Source organism: Equus quagga, unplaced genomic scaffold (assembly GCF_021613505.1).
Source record: "Equus quagga isolate Etosha38 unplaced genomic scaffold, UCLA_HA_Equagga_1.0 153_RagTag, whole genome shotgun sequence".
In the NCBI taxonomy this organism is placed as follows: Eukaryota; Metazoa; Chordata; class Mammalia; order Perissodactyla; family Equidae; genus Equus; species Equus quagga.
Window position 1 is genome coordinate 1,687,948 of NW_025796915.1, and position 24,608 is coordinate 1,712,555.

Here is a 24,608-nt window from a genome sequence, read left to right on the forward strand (position 1 = left end):
GTAGTGGTTACTCTTGAGGAGAGTAGTGACTGGGAGGGGACATAAGGAAGGCTTTGGAAAGTTGGGAATGTTCTATTTCTTTTTTTTTCTTCTTCTCCCCAAAGCCCCCCAGTACATAGTTACGTATTCTAGTTGTAGGTCCTTCTAGTTCTGCTATGTGAGACACTGCCTCAGCATGGCTTGATGAGTGCTGCCAGGTCCCTGGGCCACCGAAGCAGAACATGGGAACCCAGCCACTCAGCCACCAGGCTGGCTTGGGAATGTTCCATTTCTTCATCTGTATGCTGGTTACATGGGTGTGTTCAGTTTATCAAAATTCATCAAGCTGTACATACACATATATTTTCACTTTATGTCTGTTATACTTCAATAAAAAGTTAAAGTTAAAACTTAAAATGTACAAAACAGCATATAGGGAAAAGTCTTCCTCTCCCTTCTGTTCTCCAGACTCCCAGTTCCCCTCCTGGGAGACAATCACTGTTATCTTTCTTGTGTATCCTCCCAAAGCTTTTCTATGTGTAAATAAGTTTACAAACATATGTTTAGTATTTTTTTCTTGTACAACTGACACCATATTATGCACATTATTTGAGTCTGGCGTTTTTCACTTCATAACATAGCTCAGGGATCGTTCCATATCCTTACATGTGGAAGAGACCACTGTCTTGTTCACTGCTGTAACTCCAGTGCATAGCCCAGTGTCCGGCATATAAACGTACTTGTTAAATAAACGGACTGTCTTCCGGAGGAGCGTCTAGTTGCAATATTGAAACTGTAACTCCGGTGTAGGGTGATGAATTCAACCCAGAGTCAGCCTTTTTGGTGCAAAGGATAAACTAACCTACCTGACAAACAGATCCAAGCACCAGGGGTTTCTTCTCTAACCAAGGGCAGCCTGAAGTTCCTATTAGAACGACGCAGAAACACGAGGTGAGGTCAGAGGTTGCTTTCATAAAATCCTGCAAGTAGCATCAGAGCCCAGAGCACCTTCCTCAGTAGTCTGAAGACTCCTCGCTTGGGTCTCTCTCCCAGGGCTTCAGCTCTTGTGACTAGCTGTGGCACGCGTTTGTTAGTTGGGTCCCTTTTGGAATATTTATTTTTGGTCTGGAATGATGCAAAAACATACCAGACCCAGCTCTGACTTCCCTGTGCTCCCCTCCCCCAAAGTGACTCCAAGACTGTACCCCGTAAAACCCCTAAGCTCTTTGCTGCGCCGGCGTGAGTGAAAATCAAGGTTTGCAAAAGCTGCATGATTCCTGAATGAGGTTCGAAATCAGATGCTCCTTTTGTGAAGGACTAAAATTAGCTACACTGGTGATGGATTACAGGATGCGGCCGGCAAAGAGAGAGAAGGCCGCGATTATTGGGTCTGTGCCTCCACTTGAGCATCCTGGACCTCGCAGGCAATCTCTCCAGGGTCTTTCACTCAGCAGTGACAAGGAAATAGATGAAGATCGTGCATTCCTCACGTAGGTGGTAGCAGCAGGTAACCCCCGGCGAGGTGCCCGTCAGCAGCTAGTTTTCAAACGAATGTACTGTCTTCCTCCTTCACCGAGCTTAACCTCATAAAACTCAGACTCCTTTCTTCCTTCTTCTTCCTCTCCGCAGTCCAGAGACGCCCGAAGCCCCTCCCCCGCCCTGGTTCCTCTAGGTCCCCCCTTCCCCCCGCCGGACCGCCCAGCTTCCCCCACTCACGCTCCTCTCCCTCCCCTCCCTCCCCCGCCGCCCGCGCCGGGTCCCTCTCTGTCTCCCCCTTCCGGACGGCGTCCTCGCTCCGCGGGGCCCTTCTCGCCGTCTGCTTGTGAATGAGACTCTCCGTTTCTCAATGGAGCCGCGGGGGGCTCGGGCGGCCGCGAGGCGGCCGCAGCGTTGGCAGTGAGCCGGAGTGGGGCGCGTTTCCCTCGCTCCCTCCCGCTCGCCGCCGCGGCTTTTGAGGAACCGGGCTGAGGGGCGCCGCGCAGGTCGCGGGGCCCGCATCCCCGAGGCCTCCTCGTCACGCTCTGGAGGAGCGGGAGCGCCGCCGAGGAAGCGGGACGCCGAGGCCGGCAGCCTTCAGGAAATTTCCGCCGCGACCCTTCGCTCTGGGCTTAGAAAGTTCTTGATTCCCTAGTTCCTTTTTTGATCCCGATTGACTATTAGCTCCTCTTGCACTTTTTTTTTTTTTCCGGGAGAGGAGGCGGAGTGTGAGGAAAGGAGCGAAGAAAATAAAGGATTTCCGCCCAGAAGAGAGCGACAGTTCGGAGAGCTTTTTCTTAAGGGAACGAGCGGCGTTGGCGGCCGCCAGCCCCGCGGGCCCACCATGCGCGAGCCGGCCTCGGGCTGCTGAGGCGCCGCGACGCGGAAGCGGAGGCCGCCAGCCCCGGGCTCTCCGCGCTCCGGACCGCGGGTGTCCGCCGGGCGGCGGCGGCGGCGGCTGCATGGAGCCCGCGACCGCGCCCCAGCCCGCCATGCCGCCGGAGCTGACCCCGGAGGAGGAGCAGGTAAGCGGGCCTGCGGCCGCGCGGTGGGTGTGTCCGGACCCCCGAGGCCTAGGCGGCGTCTGCCGCCGACCCGCGCTCCTTGCGCCTCCGGGCCGGCGCGGGCCTCTGCCCGCCGCGACCGCGCCCCAAGCCGTCGTCCCCTGAAACTCCGGGCGCCGCTGGACGCTGCTCCTGGCCTCCTCTGTCCCTGCGGCTGACGGGCCTCCTCTTGCCCCCTCCCGCTCCCGGGTGGCAAAGTTCCTCGAACTGGGGGGCCTCCCTTTCCCTCTGTCAAGCCCTCCCCGACATTTGCAGGACACCTACTTGCCTCTGGCCCGTCCACCCCTATAAATTTTGTGCTGCTTTCCGTGAGGGTTTGTGATTAAAAGGGCTCGCGGAGAGGGTTCCTGCGGGGACTGTCTCCTCTCCCGAGGAGAGTGGCGATAGGCTCTGGTGCACAGATGCCCCAGACTTCCCGACGAGCCCCTCGGGCTTCTCAGAGGGCCGTGGCAGGCCTTCTCGCACAGATGCTGCAAGGTCCCTGCTCCCCAAGTCCCTGGCGGTGACTGCCGTATTCAGCTCTCGGGCTGGGCCCATCCCCTGACCCCCACTTCCATCCCCCCCGTCTCATCTCCCTGTCTCCATCTTTCTGAAGCCGGGATTGAGCTCCATTGTCCCCTAAAGCTTATGACCCTCCGTTCCCAGAAGGAAGTGGTTTGTTGTGTCATTCTGGGGGCTTGGGTGAGGGAAAAGCCCAGGGCCCTTAGAACTTTCCCTCTCCCACATTCCTGCTGGGAGACATGGACCGCTCCTTGTGAGGAAGATAGGAAAGTCTGCTAGCTAAGATTGGGACCCCTAAAGGCTTTTTGCTGTCTCTTCCTTGGCGCTCCCATACCTGGCCTAAGCTATACTCAAGTATAGCCATAGTCTGATTCCATGTTTTTAAAAAAACACCTGAAAGAAAAAGATGAACCATGCTGGTAACCCATTTTAAGCTCTCCAGCCCTTGCTCCCAGGGACCACATTCGGTAGCACAGTCTTTGGTACGAAGACAGTCTGGTTTTACACGCTAATATTGGTTAATGGGCTTAAGACCTGATTTTTAGAAAGTCCTTGACTTTTCTCTTCATTTGCGGAGATGACATTATTCATATTTGGCCTCAGACCTCAGTGTTGTCTTTTGATGCCTTGAGATAAAATCAGCATGGAAAAAAAACAAAAGAATTCTGTTGCTGTGTACAAGTGGTGGTAACATCCTGGTAACTGCAGTTGTGTGTTAATAAAATTTGAGTTAGGGCCTAGTGCAAGCAGGTGGCCAAGGAGGCCATCCTGCCAGAATTAGGGAATTACTTCAGTACTAAGGTGTGATGTGTTAGGTTGCTATTAAAGGGGCAAAACTCTTTCTTTCACTTACTTTCCTTGGGCTAGTCAGATTTGAAGTTTCTGTATTTCTAAGACTGAAAGGCATCCAGTATTCCACTATGAAAGTGACATTAGGTTGCAAATTAAAAAGTTAAAACTGAAGAAAGTAAATACTACAGTGTTGGCTTTACTTTGTATATAGTGTATACATACATACACACACGTGTGGTTAGTAAAAATCTTTTACCTTGAGTGAATGTGATCGGCATTAACAAGAACTGGATGGAAACAGTAAAATAGTTATATATTAAGATGAAGACTTTTTTTGGGGGGGTTTTTTTTGGTGAGGAAGATTGACCCTAAGCTAACATGTGTGCCAGTCTTCCTCTATTTTGTATGTGGGACGTGGCCACAGTATGGCTTGATGAGCAGTGTGTAGGTCCATGCCCAGGATCCAAACCATCGAACCCCAGGCTGCTGAAGAAGAGGGCGTGAACTTAACAACTATTGCCTGCTGGGCCAGCCCCTGTATGGTTTGTTTTTAATCATACCTTTTCTTCCAAAATGCCGAGTTTTCTACAGGCATTTCAGAATGTTGAAACACAAACATAAAAGCAGCATAGTTCCAGTTATTGTAATGCCTGATAAAATTTCATATTTTAGTTTAATATCACATAAGAGTACTCTAAACTGTCAAGATTTCTTAAAATATTTAAATTAAACAGCAAATTTGTGTTAGTCTTATCAAAATAGTTCGTCATGGGGAATGACACATTCACTCCATAGTGCTGCCCCATTGCTCACGCCAGTTTTAGAAGTCACTTGGAGTTGATTTTGAAGCTTGTGGCAGAATCTTTGAAGTATCTTCAGTGTTGGAAAAATCTTGTACTTTTGAGAGTCAATTTGATTTTTGGAAGAAGCAAAACATCTTTTGGAACCCTGTTTCATAAGTAAAGTAAGGGACCAAACTGAGTTGAAACAGGTTCAGGCCAAAGTGAAATGCATTTAGGCCCTTTTTGGGGTGTGTAAACTGCTCTAAAGATGTTTCTGCAGCAGATCCCTCCTGAATGGTATCTCCTTCTATATGGTCATGAAAATCAGAAACCTCGAAGTTTCCTTGGATACTTTGTTCTCCCTTAGCCCCTGAATACTATACATCAGGTTTTCCTGAATATCTCTTGAATTCATCAACTTCTTCCACCATCCCCATCCCCATCCCCTTGGTCCCTCAAGCTATTGTCATACCCTGAGGGAATTTTTGTTTCCTACCTGATCCATCTACCTTCTTTAGCTCTTATTGCAGAAGCCAAAGGCAAATTGCAAATCATCGTCCTTCAGCTTCAGCCTACCTGCCCCCCTGAAATAAGCATTCATGAAACTCTTCAGTGGCTTTTCTTTGCTTTTGGGATATTACAGCTCTTGAATATGGTCTATAAGTCCTCGCAGTTGTGTAGTCTAGAGCCCTAGCTAATTCTCACAGCTCTTGTCTTTGCTCCAGGCACACTGGCCTTTTGGTCTTATATTTTTGCTTGTTTCCTCCTGTGGCAGAATCTTTGCACAAGCTACTTTCCTCTATCTGGAAACACCGTCCACTGTTAACTCCCTCTTCATTCTTTAGCTCTCAGCTTTCACTTCCTGGGGAAGCCCTTCCTTGGGCTCCCCAATTAGGTTAGATCTCTGTTACTGGCTCTCAGAATACCACTTACTGACCTTTACATCATTTATCACAAGTTTACACTATTTGTGCAGTTGTATGACTGAAAGTTCCATGAGAATTGGAACTGTGTCTGCTTTTGCTCACAATCATATGCACATTGCCTAGCATAGTAACTGACACTTAATGGACAATCAAGAAATACTTGTGGAGGGGTGGGCCTTGTGGCATAGTGGTTAAGTTTGGCGCATTCCACTTCATCGGCCTGGGTTTGCGGGTTTGGATCCTGGGCATGGATGTACACCACTTGGCAGCCATGCTGTGGCGGCCACCTGCAAATAAAGTAGAGGAAGATTGGCATAGATGTTAGCTAAGGGCTAATCTTGCTGAAGCGAAAAATGAGGAAGACTTGCAACAGATATTAGCTCAGGGCTAATTTTCCTCAGCAAAAAAAGAAAGAAAAGAAATATTTATGGCACGAATGAAGAGTAGTTCTGTGTGTGATTTGAATACAGACAGCATCATCTCCTTTCAGAGTGGCTTATAAAAATAAGGACATTGTTCATTTTGATATATGTTTTGAAGGTCATCATTATTACTTCATAGTCTCATTTCCTATCTAGGTATGTGTTGGACTATTATACCAAATCCTCGTTTGTAATTTTGATGTTTCTTTTATTTTTTCAGTTTTCAGTAATTATAGAGCCTACAATTGAGTTACAAGGAAAAGTATGATTTGCCTTTAAGGAGCTTACATAAATGACAACAGAGTAATAACAGTAACTGTTTCCTAATCTGCTGCTTTGAGTCAGGCTCTATGCTGGCATTTCACATACGGTTAATCCTTATAAGATTGGAGTTATTACCTCATTTTGCAAATGAGAAGACTCAGACTGAGAGAAGGAAATTGCCCAAGGTCGTATACTAGCAAGCGATAGAGCCATGGTTTCCACTCAGCTCTAGGTAATTTTGCCTCCACTGCAAATGTTCCCTCTATTATATTACATAACTTCTCATGAAGCAATTAGCCAATTTAGTAAGATGCCTACATGGGTATATAATAGCTAATTTTATGAGTTTTAGTATTGATATACATGTTAGGTTTTGTTTTTAAAGATTGGCACCTGAGCTAGCATCTGTTGCCAATCGTCTTTTTTTCTTTCCCTTCTTCTTGCCAAAGTCCCCTAGTACATAGTTGTATATTCTAGTTGTAGGTCCTTCTGGTTGTGCTATGTGCTATGTGGGACACCACCTCAGCATGGCTTGATGAGTGGTTGCAGGTTTGCACCCAGGATCCCAACCAGTGAAGCCCTGGGCCGCTGAAGTGGAGTATGTGAACTTAACCATTCAGCCACGGGGCAGGCCCCTACGTGTTTGGTTTTGATGATGCTTCTTAAAATATGGTTTAAAAAATGCAGACAGAGGGGCTGGCCCCATGGCCGAGTGGTTAAGTTTGTGCCCTCTGCTTCGGCAGCCTGGGGTTTCACCAGTTCGGATCCTGGGCGCGAACGTGACCCGCTCATCAAGCCATGCTGAAGTGGCATCCCACATGCCACAACTAGAAGGATCCACGACTAAAAGTACACAGCTATGTACTTTGGGGCCTTTGGGGAGAAAAAGGAAAAATAAAATCTTAAAAAAAAATTGCAGACAGAGAAAAACATGCGGAAAACCTTTACTCAGACCTATGTATTGCCACCAGAAACATATCATACAGTCTATGCAAGAAATTGTGATGCAGTTACTCTTGGGAAAAAAATTTGTTCCTTAAGGTAGAATTGACAACCCTCCATTTTGAGGTGTGGTGACAATAAAAATGTAATTTTTCTATATCTTCTTTTTCTTTTGTACAAGAGAAATAACTATTCTTGGAGACAAATATGATGAATATTATCTCTGCAAACTATAAAGACCAAGCTGTTTTTGTGTCAGGAATATATTCTTTTTTTTGATATGTTTATGTGTAAATATAAAGTCCTTTCTTTCTTTCTTTCTTTTTTTTTTAAGGAAGATTAGCCCTGAGCTAACGACTGCCAATCCTCCTCTTTTTGCTGAGGAAGACTGGCCCTGAGCTAACATCCATGCCCATCTTCCTCTGCTTTATACATGGGATGCCTACCACAGCATGGCTTTTGCCAAGTGGTGCCATGTCCGCAGCCAGGATCCGAACCGGCTGAAACCCCGGGCCGCAGAAGTGGAGCTCGTGAACTTGACCAGTCGGCCATGGGGCTGGCCCCTGCTTATTATTTTCAAAGGCTCTAAAGAAAATGCCTATTTTGGAGTTGATGTTCTTTAGCACTTATAGCATTGTTGTAAGGATTAATAAACTGATGCATGTAGAGCACTTAGCCTGATGCTTACATAGTAAGCACTAAGTAAAGTTAGCTGTCATCGTGATATTCTCTGTCTTTGCATAGTGAAAGATTTTAGAGCCAAGTTAGTTTAACCCAATCCCAAGGGGAAAAAATATTCATATTCACGCTGGGGACCATCACTTAGCATGGATTCTCATGAATGACCGAAAATAGTTATTTTGCAACTTTATACTGTAGTTTTCAAAAACCTATTCTAATTCCGTTCTGTGGTTTGTGTTCTTATAACGGAATCTTGTAAAGCTAAAAATTTAACTGCCCTGCAGTGGACTTCAGAGATTTTTAGCATCTTTTTTAAGTAATTTTATTGGGATTATAATGGTTTATAACATTGTGTAATTTCGGGTGTACATTATTGTTTATCAATTCCTGAGATTTTTGGCATTTTTCCCAAGGGCAGGGGTTTTATCCTGGTTCTTGTGGCCAGGAACTTCCCTTTTCCCACAGCCTCACATGTCCTGTGCTAAATGTCATCTGTCCCCCTGGAAATAACCATACATCAAGGACTAAATGATTCATAATGTTGGGTTGAAGCCTTCCAGAGAGGGAAAAATGAAGAATTCTCATTATTTTCATTATTGCCAGTAACTAATGATATTGTTGTTGGCAATTAGGTAAAATCTCATTTGGATGTGAGAATTTTACTCGCTTAAAATCTCTGAGCATATCAAGAGTCTTGGACTTAGTTTTGTGAATGTTAAGGGACCTGGAGGGGCCAGCCCTGTGGCCAAGTGGTTAAGTTCACGCTCTCTGTTTTGGTGGCCCAAGGTTTTGCTGGTTTGGATCCTGGGTGTGGACCTAGCACCGCTCATCAAACTACGCTGAGGCGGCATCCCACATAGCACAACTAGAAGGATCTACAACTATGTACTTAGGGGCTTTGGGGAGAAGAAGAAGCAAAAAAAGATTGGCAATAGATGTTAGCTCAGGGCCAATCTTTAAAAAAAAAAAAACAGGACCTGGAGGTTTTTTTGAAGTAATTTGACCTTTATTACTTATTAATGAATTGGAAAAGTAAGACAGACCCTGCTTTAGAAGGGAGCTGAACTCTTTACAGAGGTAAAAGTTAAAACTCATTGTAGGTCAGTACATTTGAGTCTCATTTTCTGATTTGTATATCTTTATTGTCTTGGGAAAGACATAGTAATGTTGGGATATTCCAAGTTTGTCTTCTAAATAGTAAGCCCCATTTTATAGCAGAATAGCTGGTCCACTGCAGTGTCAAGATTAGGTGTCATAGCCCCTGACTCTAATAATTTGTTCAGATACTAAAACCTCCAGTGCAATTTCAGCCATTTCATACCTGTTCTACCATCCTGCCTTGATGTTTCAGACAGTTGGGGGTACTTTATTTTCCAAGTCAATCACTATCACATTTCCCCCCTATGTACACCTCCCCAAGAGCTCCTTGGTTGCCCTTTCTGGCCGCTAGAATAGTCACCATTTTTTATCCCTCTTCTTTTGAAGTAGGGGTAGATGTTCCTAAACAGTAGTTTAGGCTGTGCTCTTCAGTGCTGGAGCGCCTGTACCTACTGCACTGAGCTCTTTCGTATGATTTTGAAAAGACCTCTTGAGACCCTGACTTAGATGGCATGAGGATGGGGAACCGGGGTGGAGGCAGAGGAGCTCCAGAGCCCATGGGAAGAGTTGTTTGTTTATTAAGAATTGGTTATCTCTTAGGTCCAAACTATAAAATGATGAGACCAAAACAGTAGAGTAGAGGTGACGTTTTCTTTAGTTTCTGCTTCTGAGAAAAGCATCCCATTTTCCTCTGGGAAAGACAGTTTCTTTTTTTTTTTTTTTTAAGATTTTATTTTTTCCTTTTTCTCCCCAAAGACCCCCGGTACGTAGTTGTATATTCTTTGTTGTGGGTCCTTCTAGTTGTGTCATGGGGGACGCTGCCTCAGCGTGGTCTGACGAGCAGTGCCATGTCCACGCCCAGGATTCGAACCAACGAAACACTGGGCAGCCTGCAGCGGAGTGCGCGAACTTAACCACTTGACCACGGGGCCAGCCCCAGACAGTTTCTGTTATATGTACAGATTTCCTCTGAAATACCAAACCTGTCCAAAACACATGTGCACGGTTCTTGTCTTTTTATCCAGCACAACTGGCACACATCTGACTAGGCTTATAGAATTTTATGAAACCAGAATTTATTCTCAGAATTGATGGGCAGATTCTAAAGAGAGCCATCTATGACTTTAGTACTGAAGTGTCTGGGGACGTTAATAATCCATTAATTACTTATTCATTGCTTGAACTATTGGCTAATCTTTATGTTTGCGTTTGCTTTTATATATATCATTATTACATGATATACATCATTATTAAAATCAATCTTTAAAAAAATAGGCTTTTTAGGGCTGGCCCAGTGGCACAGCGGTTAAGTTCTTCTGTTCCACTTCTCAGCGGCCTGGGGTTCCCCGGTTCAGATCCTGGGTGCAGACATGGCACCACTTGGCAAAAGCCATGCTGTGATAGGCGTCCCACATATAAAGTAGAGGAAGATGGGCATGGATGTTAGCTCAGGGCCAGTCTTCCTCAGCAAAAAGAGGAGGATTGGCTCAGGGCTAATCTTCCTCAAAAGAACAAAACGGAAAACCAAATATTTGGGGCCGGCCACTGGGCCAGGTAGTTAAGTTCCTGCGCTCCGCTTCAGTGGCCCAGGGTTTCAACGGTTTGGATCCTGGGCGCAGACATGACACCACTCGTCAAGCCATGCTGAGGGCATCCCACATGCCGCAACTAGAAGGACCCACAACTAAAAATATACAACTCTGTACTGGGGGGCTTTGGGGAGAAAAAGGAAAAATAAAATCTTAAAAAAAAAGGCTTTTTAGATTCTCTACAGTGACCATAGACATAGACATTGACACTGACATTTTGGGCCAGACAATTCTTGGTTGTGGTGGGCTGTTCTTTTATAATTAAAACCAATAACATTTTGTAAAAAATGCTGTGTGCTCTATACTTGTTTAGGATTATGTATATATAAATATGTATGTATGTATATATGTATATGTAAATAATATGTATATGTAAATCCCAGTATTTAAGATTAATGCAAATCTGGCCTTTTTGTAAGCAGAACTATTTATTTACAAGTCAAACCTGGGACTTCTGGGAGGTGACGGAAATGAGTCTTAGGTAAACTTTGGGAATGTCTAGCTTCCTTTGTGACTCCAGGAGTTTCATTTAATAATTTTGAGTCTGTTTTGTCATCTTTCCTTCAGAAGCTTTTAGGAGATGTGCTTAATTTAAGTAAGCAGAATCCCTTACAGTTACAAAATGCTCAATAAATAGTTGTGATAACAGTATTCTTGCCTTCCTTGCTATAGGAAACCATTTTTTTTCGGATAAAAATAGGAAGAAAAATTAAGAATCTGACTTTATAGCAATGAAATGGAAGATTTCAAGATAGCCTAAGACTTCTAACAGTTATCAGGCATGAGTAATGTATCTAGAAGATGATAGTAGGCTACTTGTAGCTCATGTTATGCTGTTACCACTTTTTGTACCATTCATTGGTCCATTGGTTTATTTCTTCTTTCTAGGTTGTAGATTACCTTTAGGCACACTGATCATCATCATTTTTTTTCCACATAAAACTATAAAAGGTTCTGGTGATCTAAAAATCACTCATAGAGTGCAAAGAATGACAGTTTATATCTTCCATATCTTATTTAAACAGACTTAGTGAAAAAATTCTCATTCCATTGTTTATCTCAGTGGTTCTCAACCAGGGTGATTTTAAAACAACCCTCCCTCCCCTCCCCTCCCCCAGGGAACATTTGTCAATGTCTATAGCTATGTTTTATTGTCATGGTTGGGGGGGCATGCTACTGGCATCTAGTGGGTGGAGGCCAAGCATGCTGCCAAATGTCCTATAATGTATAGGACAGCCCACCACAACCAAGAATTGTCTGGCCCAAAATGTCAGTAGTGCTAAGGTTGAGAAACCCTAGTTTATATCTGAAGAATTTTGTAGTTCTTAGGAACAGAGTTACAAGTTCCTACTTTTTAGTTAAAGATAGGTCTTTGGTTAACACATGTAGTATTTATTCAAATATGTGTCCCCAAATACTGGTTTCAGCAATTTGACTTCACGTACTGAAAACCTCTAGTTTAAAACTTAAGTATCTTGCAGCATAACCATCATAGAGGATAAAATGAGCCATTTCCACAGCCTTTGCAGAGGTTTTCAGAGATGGGGAGATTTTCTATGACAAGAAGAACGCTACTGAGCCCTGCCATGGAATGATAATAACGGGAAGGGTTGTCTTTGCTTTCCCCTCCACGTGTTTCTGAGTGTTGCTATGAAGTATCTGTGTTCCTCTGGTGAGTGAGCCGATTATTATGTATCCCTTTTTCCTTTAATTATGTAGTCCCTTTTCCTTTTCTGAGAGGAAAGTTTTACAGATAACAGCAAAAATAGTTCATTCATTCATTCAGCAATCATTCATTGTCTGTTGTTATTTGCCAGGGTCTTGTTCAGCATGGATTGGGAGCTCTCAGTCCTTGAGGAATTGCCCTCTAGTTCTATCTAAATAGTTCTTGAATTGTGGGCTACCCACCAAGGAGGAGGACCTCTTAGGCACAGTGAGGGCAGGGACTTGATCTTCTTTGCATCCTTAGTGCACATTGTGAGTTCAAAATATGTTTGCTGAAGAATGAGTGAACTGTATTGACATTATTTATTCCTCACACAACCCATGAAGCAGGTTTTGTTTTGCCTAGATTGATTATCTTTATGCTATAGGAATGAGGTCCAGAGGCTTTCAGTAATTTACTGAGGAAGGCATCACTGAGAATCAGACTCTCCTGACTAAATGCAGTGCTCTCTCTAGTAAACTTCTGTCTTAACCAGTGTTTCTGTGTGTGACACAACTTTATACATATATTCTAGAAACAGCTGTCTCTTGGCATTTGTGGGTTGAACATATTCCTGGTTTCAGCTATTTACAAGTTTCCCTACAGAGATTTGGCTACATTGTTCTTAGTTGCTTACTGCACATTTACTTGTGAAAGAAATTATATGCTTTAATGGGATTGATGGACTTGAGGGTTCATATGGGTCTCTGACTGTACCTCTCAGAATGTTGTAGGTCTGTTCTTTGCCTTTATAAAACCAGTCTTTAATTTTCTAAACGGAGAATTTAATCTTTCAAATATTATCATCAGCATAATGGGGAAGTATATACGGTATATTTGCTGATCAACAACTAGGATGAGACTGCAGTTTAGAAAATTTTTTTTCTATGATACCTTCACTTTACCCATCTTTTTGTCCATACTTAAGCTACTAGATTTTCTTTCTCAACTGTTGGGAAGTACAAAAGTTGAGAGAGAAAATTTTTCCAAAAAAAAGGTTTTTTTTCTACTGGTTTTTACTTGCTATACTTCCAAAATTTCTCTTTCTTAAATTCATAAAGGAAAAAAAAAGAGTTACTGAGAGAAAGGCCTGTTTGAACATAATACAAGAGCAGAAGAAAACAGTTTTATTTGTGAATGGCCGTTTGTCTCACTGAGACTTTCGCTCTTCCATGCCTGGAAAACTCCCAAAGTGAAGAGAAAATGGTATTTCTCGCTAGGTCAGGGACTTAAAGGTGATTTAGCTAGCAAGATTAAAATATATAGGATTTTCCAACATACTTTTTAAAAATAAATCTTTTTAGATTAGGATTTTAAATGTTTTAGAGAAACTATTTGACATTTCTTGAACTGAATGCCAGTGAGCCATTTGTTTATAGGTAAAACTGAGCATTATTATGAAATTAAGTTATCAGAGACATTAAAAAAAAAGGGAAAATTATCCATTCTTTTTTCCTTTGGCCACCCAAAGCATCATTTTCTTTTTTAGTTGTTATCAAGGTAGGGAAATGCTAGTTTTGGAGGTGATTTTGTGAGAAAATTGGAAGCAACTGGAAACTTGTGTTTTTGCTCTTTTTTTTTTAGATTTTATTTTATTTTTTTTTCCTTTTTCTCCCTAAAGCCCCCAGTTACATAGTTGTATATTCTTAGTTGTGGGTCCTTCTAGTTGTGGCATGTGGGATGCCGCCTCAGCATGGCCCGATGAGTAGTGCCATGTCCACGCCCAGGATCCAAACCGGTGAAACCCTGGGCCACCACAGCGGAACCTGAGAACTTAACCACTCGGCCACGGGGCCGGCCCCGAAACTTGTGTTTTGAATGAAACTGTTAGGACCACTTGAATTTGGAAACAGGTCACAACCTCTAATTGTTGTCGTGCTGTCCTTAAGTACTACAAGTATTGGTAAAAGCCCACATCAGAACTTGTGATGATTAATGTCGCTAAGTGCTACCTACTAGGATGGCTATAATTTAAAAAAAGGAAAAAGGGAAAGAAAATCAATATTGGCATTATTGCTGGTAGGAATGTAAAATGGTGTGCCACTGTGGAAAACTGTTTGGTGGTTTCTCAAAAGATTAAACATAGGGGGCCAGCTTGGTGGCATAGTGATTAACTTCACGCCCTCCACTTCGGCAGCCCAGGGTTCACGGGCCTGGACCCTGGGCGCAAACCTATACACCGCTTATCAAGCCATGCTGTGGCACCATCCCACATACAAAATAGAGGAAAACTGGCATAAATGTTAGCTCAGTGACAGTCTTCCTTACCAAAAAAAGGATTAGACATAGAACTACTATATGACCCAGCATTTCACTCCTAGATGTATATCCAAAAGAATTGAAAGCAGGCACTTGAACAGATACTTGTATGTCCATGTCTTAGCAACATTATTCACAATAGCCAAAAGGTAAAAGCAACCTGAGTGTCCATCAACAGATGAATAGATAAACAAGATATGGTATATACATACAATGGAATATTATTCAGCCTCATTCAAAGGAATTAAATTCTTTTTTTTTAAAGATTTTATTTTTCCTTTTTCTCCCCAAAGTCTCCTGGTACATAGTTGTATATTTTTAGTTGTGAGTCCTTCTAGTTGTGGCATGTGGGATGCCACCTCAGCATGGCCTGATGAGCGGTGCCATGTCTGCGCCCAGGATCCAAACCAGTGAAAGCCTGGGCCTCTGAAGCGCAGCGCATGAACTTAACCACTCGGCCACAGGGCTGGCCCCAGGAATTAAATTCTGATATATGCTAAAATATGGATGGACCTCAAGAACGTGCTTACTGAAATAAGCCAGACACAGACGAATGTACAATTCCACTTAGATAAGGTACCTAGAATAGGCAAATTCATTGAGACAGAAAGTAGAATGCCAGGGGTTGGGGGGAGATGGGAAGGGAGAGTTATTGTTTAATGGGTACACAGTTTTTGTTGGAGATGATGAAAAGTTTTGGGTATAGATAGTGTTGGTGGTTACCCAACATTGTGAATATATTTAATGCCACTGAGTTGAACACTTACCAATGGTAAATATGATAAGTATTATGTATCTTTTACCACAATAAAAAAAATAATGGCTAAGCACTATTCTAAGTGCTTTACAGGTTTTAATTCATTTTAATGAATAACGCGACTAGTGAGGCAAAGGAAAGAGAATAGATGTTTCCACTCATAGTTGAACTGCTGATCTTGAGCCTAGAATCTCTTACCATAAGTACCATTTCTTGGTTACTGAATGTTATCTATGCTCATAATTCGTTAGAGTGTGAATTGTCATCTGTTTTAAACTCCTGTGAGATGCAGTTGAGGTCTACTATGTAGGAAAATAAGGAGTTTTCTGTGTAGGACAAACCACGAGTGTTATGATACAAGTGGACCCATGTATATAACATCTTCCTCTCCCTTACCCTGTTCCCAGGCTTATGGGGTGAATGACTTGAAATATTGTTGATTTAGAGCAGTGGTTCTCAAACAACATCAGCATGCCCTGGGAGCTTGTTAAAAATGCACATCTTCAAGTCCCACCCTAGACCTACTGAATCAGAAGCCCTAGGGGGTAAGGTCCAATAATTTGTATTTTGACAAACCTCCAAATGCATGCTTGAGTTTGAGAACTAGTGATCCAGAGAATAACTAGGGTGATGTGGTATTGGTTGGTGAACCATCTAGAAGTGAATTTAGACATTCAGGTTCACTTCAGGAAGAGAAGGCCTGGATTTACAAACTGGTTCTGGAACTCTAGGTATAGAGGTAGTTTGAACTGGATGAAAGCTCCAGGAATCTTCTGATTCTAAACTGTAACTGTGCTATTCCAAGGGAGAGGAACAGCAAGGCAAAGTTCTCAAAGACTAGCATTTACCATGGTTTCTCTCATCCAATGAACGAGCAGAGCCTCTATCTACTTCAGAAATAGAAATGGAACCAGGATGTCTGCATGGTTGAAAACAGGGCATTGAGGGGCCAGCCTGGTGGCACAGCGGTTAAGTTCGCACGTTCCACTTTGGCGGCCCGGGGTTCACCGGTTCAGATCCTGGGTGCAGACATGGCACCGCTTGGCACGCGATGCTATGGCAGGCGCCCCACATATAAAATAGAGGAAGATGGGCACAGATGTTAGCTCAGGGCCAGTCTTCCTAAAAAAAAAAAAAAAGAAAACAGGGCATTGAGACACCTGATGTCCACTGCAGATGCCATTCCCTAGAGAGATGCTTGGCTTCCAAGGGAGTATTGAATGAAAGGAGACACAGGCTGTTCTGATTCAGCCAGGAAAACCTGCCAACTTTGACAAGGCTATTCCATAGGGAAGCGTGTGTTGCTCCAATGTCAGTTGCCCTGAGAATCTGGAACTAGGAGTTACCAGATTTTACTGTCTGGGTCCTGCCAGGGAGCTGAGCCTGGTTCTAATTAGAATTGAAAATGGGGCACTGTATTGAGGACAGCCAGATTGCAGGCAGCTTTTCCAGGCATTTTTCTTTGTAGGTTTTCAAATGTCTTCTTAGGTACAATAAGCTAATCTACTTGTACTATTTTATGGGCATGAATAGCTTTGTCCCTGAGTTTATCTGAGAACCTCCTTGGATTTGGAAGTATTGTTTCAGAGAGTTTGAAGTGGTTGCGGTCTGATGACTGATATTGCTTAATTGCAGTCTTCTGGCCAGCTATACCCTTTTGAGCGAGGAGCGGAACTGTGGGTCATGTAGACATTTAGGAAGAGTCCCAGTTTCTTGAGTATGTAACAAAGACTCAGGATTCAGTTACCTAGGGTACAAGTTGTGGGGCTGGGTCTCAGGAAGAAAGCAGGGAGCCAGTTAAATTTGGTGTAGATTAACAGCGTAACTGAACTAAGTGGGTTCATCTCTTGTTGAGTGTGGAGCCAAGAAACGCGACCAAGGCAGAAGTAGGTGAAGAAAAGGTTTATTGCTTACACAAGCAGTGGAGAACACTGGCAGTAGCTCCCAGTGCAATGTTCTCCTTGAGCACAGTGCTGGTAGAGACTTTATGCACAAGAGAGCAGAGGATAACAGGTTTATTTGTAACAACTGTGTAACAAATGTGCTCATTCAGGGTGCAAACATAGCAGGTAAACATGCTACTACATACGTTGCACCATCTGAAAATGGCTGCTTGCACTCTCCCAGAGAAGGAGAATTTAAGATGCTAATAAGTTTAAGGTAACTTTTGGCGCTTGGAGCTGGAACATCTTGCAAGGGTCTTGCTGCAAACGTGTGAGTTTCTCTGTGATAGCAACATCTGCAAAACAAAGCACATAGTTTCTTGCTGTCTGGAAAACATTTGACAAACCATGTTAGTTATTGATGAGATCCTCAGTAACCCTTTCCTTGCCTGGTTCCCTGGTCATAGCAGCAGCAGGTCTATTCTGCAGGCCAGGGCCAGATTAGCAACACATCTGACATGCCAGGTCCTAGAGTTTTGGACTAGAAGTCATCAAGTCACTCCTGTCAGATCTATTTGACCTTGGCATTGGCAAAAATGAATTTGAGGCGGGGCGGGGGTTAGGGGGGAGAGGGAGATGAAGATCAAGGGAGAAGAGAGGTGAAGAATGTATTAGTTGTTAGGGAGTGGAAGCAATTGTCAGGTAGCTTCAGTTGTGTGAAGGAGAGGGAATATAGAACCAGGAAGGAAAGAGCTAGTTACTATGTTTTCAAAGCTTCTCGTGGTTTTGATTTTTCTGGACTGATTCTAATTTTCCAGTTACCTTAAAGTTTAGCAATTAGAACTGAAGACAGTATTGCAAATGAAGTCTGATAGACCTTCTTGTTTTAGACTTACTTGTTTTGGACACTGTGCTTCTGTAACGTGCTCCAAATTCACAATAGTAATTTTTGGCAGTCTTAGCAAACTATTGACTCGTAGATTCAAGTCCACATCTGACATGCTTCTGTTAAATTTCATCTGGTGCTTCTAAAATTGATTTTCTTGCACTTACCCTTCTTAAATTTCATTTTATTAGATTTAATGTTCACTGCCATTTGTTGTCTTATGTGCCAAGTACTTTACAAGTATTACCTTTTCTCCCCTCTTGCAACAATCCTATGGGGTATTATTCCCTTTGTATAGATGTAGAAATTAAGGTTCAAAGAAGTAACTTGCTTGCATTCCAAATAGTAAATGATAGAACCTGGTATTCAAACCCTTGTCTGACTCCAAAGCCTCTTGCTTTGGAATACCATTCGCCCATTGTTCCATCCTGTTTTGATCTTTTAGATCCATGTTCTGTTTTATAATATATTTGTTCTCTTAGTTAAAGGTCCTCCTGCTTTATGGTCAGCATGACCCAGTTCCCTTATTTCAGGCATTTGTAGCAATGGGATGGCACCAGGGACGGATGCAGAGCAAATCGTGGGAAAGAGTGTGGGCTTTAGAGTCACACTTGGTTTTGGAATCTTGGTTGTATCATTATAAATATTGTGACTTGGTAAGGTCCTTAACTTGTCTGGGCCTCCATTGCCTCATATATAAGTCATATATATATATATATATGTTTTGATACTTACGAATGAGCCTATTGGAAAGGTTGAGTAAAACATGGATGCCAAGAGCTTGACTCATGGCTCAGCATACTGTAGGCTCTCAAATAAACATTAGTCTATTTGACTCTCTCCTTTCAGGGAATTCCTTTAAAATCCTTTTATTTTTTATATCCTTTAAAATATTCCCCTGCAGATCCTATTCATTTTTTAAAAAAATGTCTTTGGGTATAATTGTTTATTGTTTCCGTCATGGCTATCATATGCCCCACCAAGTATGGCAACATGCTTGGCTATAAAAAGTAGTGGTTAAAAACTGTACCACAAATTTCTGTGTGATTATTATGGGTGAGTTACTTAACCTCTTTCTGCTTCAGTTTCATCATATGTAAAATGTAAGTAATAATAGTACCTACCATAAAGATTTGTTATGAGGATTAAATACGTTAATATATATGAAGTCCTTGGAACAGTGCCTGGCAGATAGTGCTGTCTAATCTTTGCTACTATTTATATCTGTAAATTACAGATAATAATAACTACTTTGTAGATTTATTATGAGAATTAAGTGTGTAAACTGCCTAACATTTTACCTGGCAAAAATATAACAAATTAATAGAAGGAAATCTTACTGTCCACAAAGATATCATGAAATGCTCATCAAATGCCTTGCTGAAATGTAGATCTGTGTATCAGTGATTTTCAAACTTTGTCATGCACAAGAATCACCTGGAGATCCTGTTAAAATGCAGATTCTGATTCAGCAGGTTTGTGGTAGGGCCTGAGAGTCTGCATTCCTTACAAGCTCTTAGCTGATGCCAGTGCTACTGGTCTGCAGACGTTACTTGGAGTAGCACTCTTGTATAGTACACTCCTTTATTTTCAGTCTAATTATATTCTTTCTTGAAAGACTTGTTTTCAGTAAATCTCTTCTGGTGATCACTACTCTCTTTTCTAAAAGCTCAAAGCCCACCTTTTTAAAAAAGAATCTATTGTGCAGGGCTAGGTATATATCAGTCATGCGGTTTAACAAGGATTGATGTCAAGGTTCTCAGTGACTGGGAATTTCTGTAGCCCTCAGTAGATGCCCCCTCTTTGAAATTAGGATTGTGTTTGCTCATCCTCAGGCTTTGACACCTTGCTCATCCTTGAAGATCTGCAGCAGGGAGTTCATCAGGCTCCCCTGGAGTTGTCAGGATCATCAGGTTTTACAGTTTTGGAGGCCTGAACTGATTTGGAATAATTAGAGGCTGTCCTATTTTGAGCTTCAGTTCTTGCTTTCCATAAGGCTTCCTCTCTTCAAGCTGAAGATTGTACTTACTGGTAGAGAAATGGAAGAAGTAGGAGTTGTTCTAGACAGTTCTGACAAACCCTTTTTGTTATCCTTAGCTTTATTCACAGGTCTTGGCTCATTCTGGACTGTGACTTTCCCTGTATTTTTCCTTTGGGTCAGAACCACCGCTCTATTATCTTTTTTACTTCCCTCTTCCCTTGTACATGTGTGTTAGTGGCTGTCCTTTTAATATCCATACTCCTTGGAGAATGCTATACAACTATACTAGTCTCTTCAGATTTTTCCCTTTTAAAATTTGAATTGCTATCATTAGTTGCATAATTCATTGTCAGAATCTCACTTTTGAAGACTTCTTTAAAAAATACCAGCATCTCATATATATATATATATATACACACACACACACACACAATGGAATACTACTTAGCCATAAAAAAGGATAAAATCGTCCCATTCACAGCAACATGGATGGACCTTGAGGATATTATGTTAAGTGAAATAAGCCGGATAGAGAAAGGCAATCTCTGTATGACTCCACTCATATGTGGAAGTTAAACATGTAGACAAAGAGAGCAGATTAGTGGTTACCAGGGGAAAGGGGGTGTGGGGGGTGGGCACAAAGGGTGAAGTGGTGCACCTACAACACAACTGAAAAACAATAGTGTACAACTGAAATTTCACAAGGTTGTAAACTATCATAATCTCAATAAAAAGTAAAAAAAAACATACCAGCATCTTGGGGCTGGCCAAGCAGCATAGTGGTTAATGTTACATGCTCTGCTTTGGCAGCCTGCAGTTTGCAGGTTCTCATCCTGGGTGTGGACCTACACACCGCTCGTCACGCCATGCTGTGACAGCATCCCACATAGAAAAAACAGAGGAAGATTGGCACAGACGTTAGCTCAGGGACAATCTTCCTCAAGCAAAAAGAGGAAGATGGGCAACAGATGTTAGCTCAGGGCTGATCTTTCTCAACAAAAAAACCCCCAGTATCTGCCTTCTCTTTAGTTTTTAGATTATGAGACTTTAATTTTGTGAAATCTACATTTTTTAATTTTTATTTTTTGCTGAGGAAGATTAGTGCTGAGCTAAATAACATCTGTGCCAGTTTTCCTCTACTTTGTGTGTAGGTTGCTGCCACAGCATGGCTGATGAGTGGTGTAGGTCTGCGCCTGGGATCCGAACCCACAAACCCAGGCTACTGAAGCAGAGTGCATCAAACTCAAGCACTATGCCATGGGCTGGCCCCAAGTCTACATTTTTAAAGCACTCTAACACAATGGATAAAAAGGTGGGCTCAGAGCCAGCACAGTGGCATAGTGGTTAGGTTCACATGCTCTGCTTTGGTGGCCTGGGGTTCACAGGTTCATCCTGGGCATGGACCTGGCACCGCTTATCAGGCCACACTGTGGCAGCATCCCACATAAAATAGAGGAAGATTGGCACAGATGTTAGCTCAGTGACAGTCTTCCTCAAGCAAAAAGAGGAAGATTGGCAACAGATGTTAGCTCAGGAGCAATCTTCCTCACACACAAAACAACGTGGGCTTACCAGAGTCAGAAAACTGGCTTGTGATGCAGCCTCCACCACTTTTCTTGTTTTGGACCTTGAGCAAGTTACTTAACAGTTGGAAATTTTAGTTTTCTCATCTGTAATATGGGGATAATAAAGAGTATCGACCTCCTAGGGCCATTGAGAGGACCTGACAATCCCATAAAACTCAGTATCTGACTGGTGGTTAGGACTCAATACCCAGTAAATATTAGTTATTGTTAATAGCTAATTTTGTTAAAAGTCTGGTGTTATTTTAAATCAGCGTAGTAAGGTTTACATAATACCTTCATAGATAGCCAGTTATTTGATCATGTGAAGTAGGTGGGTGCTCTCCTTTTTTGGAAGAGGAAACTATGGTGTGAAGAGTTTTGACTGGCCTGAGGGCACATGGCTGTGGCAGAACTAGGTCATTAATTCAGGATTACTGGTGCCACATCTAGAACTTGCTCTCTTAACTGCCTTCTGACAACACTTAGCTATTGGCTATCACGTTTTCAAAGATTACATGATTACTCTGTCTTTGACAGCCTTTTAATTTTTCAACTATTCTGTCTTCTTGGTCTGGATTAAGAGTGCAGTATAGTAGTTCCCTCATCCTTTTAGGATGAAACTGTCAACAAGAATTTATCAGATTTTCTGCACCCTCCACACTTTTAAGATAAATGTGACATCCAGCAAATGACGACGTGCCTGAAGTTCCCTATCTCTAACATCATTATCACCATGCCAATTTTAGGATATGAGTCAAGAAAACAATCCATATTCTCCATTATTGAGCAGCCTAAAGGGTACTCCAACAGCTGGATCATGTCCATTACTCTTTCATCCTCATTCAGAAATTCTCTGGTGTGGTTTGTGGATTTCTACTGGGGAATATCATTTTAAGACACACTGCCGTCCCACTTCCCCTTTTAAGATTTGAATGAGATTTGCCCAACTATTGGCATACTGCATTCTCACATCCACTACACTGAGGTTTTCATGGGTAGAGACCATGTCTTATTTATTTTACAAAATTCATAAACTTTATTTCGGATATCCATGTTTGAAGTTAAGATATTGGCAACTTAATTCTCAGATATTTTCTTTTGTGATTTAATAGTCACCTCTCCCATTGCTTTTCTTATGTCATTCCTGATGTTCTTTCCCAGTTTTATCCAGGAATTTTTCTCTTTCTCTGTTTTCGTTTTTTTTGAGGAAGATTAGCCCTGAGCTAACGTCTGCTGCCACTCCTCCTCTTTTTGCTGAGGAAGACTGGCCTTGAGCTAACATCCTTGCCCATATTCCTCCACTGCATATGTGGGACGCCTACCACAGTGTGGCTTGCCAAGCGGTGCCACGTCTGCACCTGGGATCTGAACCAGCAAAACCCAGGCTGCCGAAGCAGAACATGCGACTTAACTGCTGTGCCACTGGGCCAGCCCCTCTGTTTTAAATTTTAAGCTCTTGTAATCAGATTGACAAGTGTTCAGACAAACATGTTCTTCCTACTCCCTGTGAACAGCATTCTTTTAGCAGGCCGAGAGCCCATCATCATTCATAGGTTTACTCATCAGAATGATGCCGTGAGCTGTGCTTGGTGTTGAGTATGCAGTTGTGACCATGGAAGACTTGGCCCCTGAACCTCCCCAAGCTCACAGTCTAATGGGAGCAGATAGACAATTATACAAGCTTTTATAATACTGTGTGCCAGACTGGAAGGCAGTCAAAACTTTCAGGATGAAGTGGGATTTAGACTGACACCTAAGGAGTGAATACGAGAAAACCAGAATTGGGAGTAGAGGAAGGAGAAGAATATTTCAGCACGTTATGGAAAATCAACTCCAGTTTATTGACAGCCATTCATATTCCTCCTTTTTTCCTAAAGTCTCAGCCATCAATTGGAAGAAGAGATTAAAATTGTCCCCCTCCTCCTAGGTCCTCCAAATCCTTTAGATTTTTTTCCCCCAGAAAGACTTTCCTGGTTTCTTCTGGTTGTGTGGTTCACCCCCTCATTAACCAGCTGGAATGGGTAGCAGTTGGCAAGCTGCTTTCAGGTTCTTCCTTATAGAGGGTGACCAACTACACCCCACCTCCCTTGTCTCCCTCTGGGAACCTGGATGACTTTGTTCTTGCTGATGGTAAGGAGCTTCCTGTTTATTCTCCAGATTTCTGCTTTTTTCTATGTTTCTCTTCTGTTACATTCTTCTGCCCCTCAACCTCTTGACATGAATTTTCTCCTGTGACAATTTAAAAATGTTTACTTCCCTGTTTTCTTGTTGAATTATTTCCTCCATTGTCTCTGGGAGTTCTTCATTCTCTTTGATAACCTTTGGAGTATGGATTTTAAGCCTGAGAGGAGAGATGCCAGCTTTTGTTTAGTAAATATGCTGTTGGCAAATGCCTCCAGAAGGAAAGTGAGTGTGGCACAATTCCTCCTGTGCCGTGGAGCATCCCCTGTTTAGGGCTTGGGTTTTTTTTTTTTTTTTTTTTTTAAAGATTTTATTTTTTCCTTTTTCTCCCCAAAGCCCCCCGGTACATAGTTGTGTATTCTTCGTTGTGGGTTCTTCTAGTTGTGGCATGTGGGACGCTGCCTCAGCGTGGTCTGATGAGCAGTGCCATGTCCGCGCCCAGGATTCGAACTAACGAAACACTGGGCCGCCTGCTCCAACACTGGGCCGCCTGCAGCGGAGCGCGCGAACTTAACCACTCGGCCACGGGGCCAGCCCCTAGGGCTTGGGTTTTTTAAAAGCAACTGTAACCTTTTACCCTTTTGTAGAGCTCCCTAACTCATTCCCTTTAGCCCTGATAATGAAGACTATCAACAAACTTATCATTGGGTGCCATCATTTAAAATACTTTCTAAAGCATTATGTTCAGATATCCCTCTTATATATGTTTTAGTTAAAGACTATATAAAACTAATACCATTTATTTTTGGAGTAGATAGTATAGTCACATGATTTAAACTTTAAAAAGTACAGAAGAAAATCTGGTAAATATTCTCCCTCTTACCATGTCTCTTAGCCACCTAGTTCTTCTTTGAGACACCAATATCATCAGTTTC

At 42.6% G+C, this 24,608-nt stretch overlaps 1 protein-coding gene across 1 annotated transcript in view; it reads left to right on the plus strand.

Annotated features, from left to right (window-relative positions):
• Positions 1–2,146: 2,146 nt before the first annotated feature.
• Positions 2,147–24,608, plus strand: part of LOC124233109 (tyrosine-protein phosphatase non-receptor type 9) — a 77,046-nt gene continuing 54,584 nt past the window's right edge. The window contains exon 1 of the mRNA XM_046650223.1: positions 2,147–2,480. Coding sequence (XP_046506179.1) covers positions 2,418–2,480 — 63 coding nt within the window. The 5' untranslated portion in view covers positions 2,147–2,417. The remainder of the gene's footprint in view (positions 2,481–24,608) is intronic.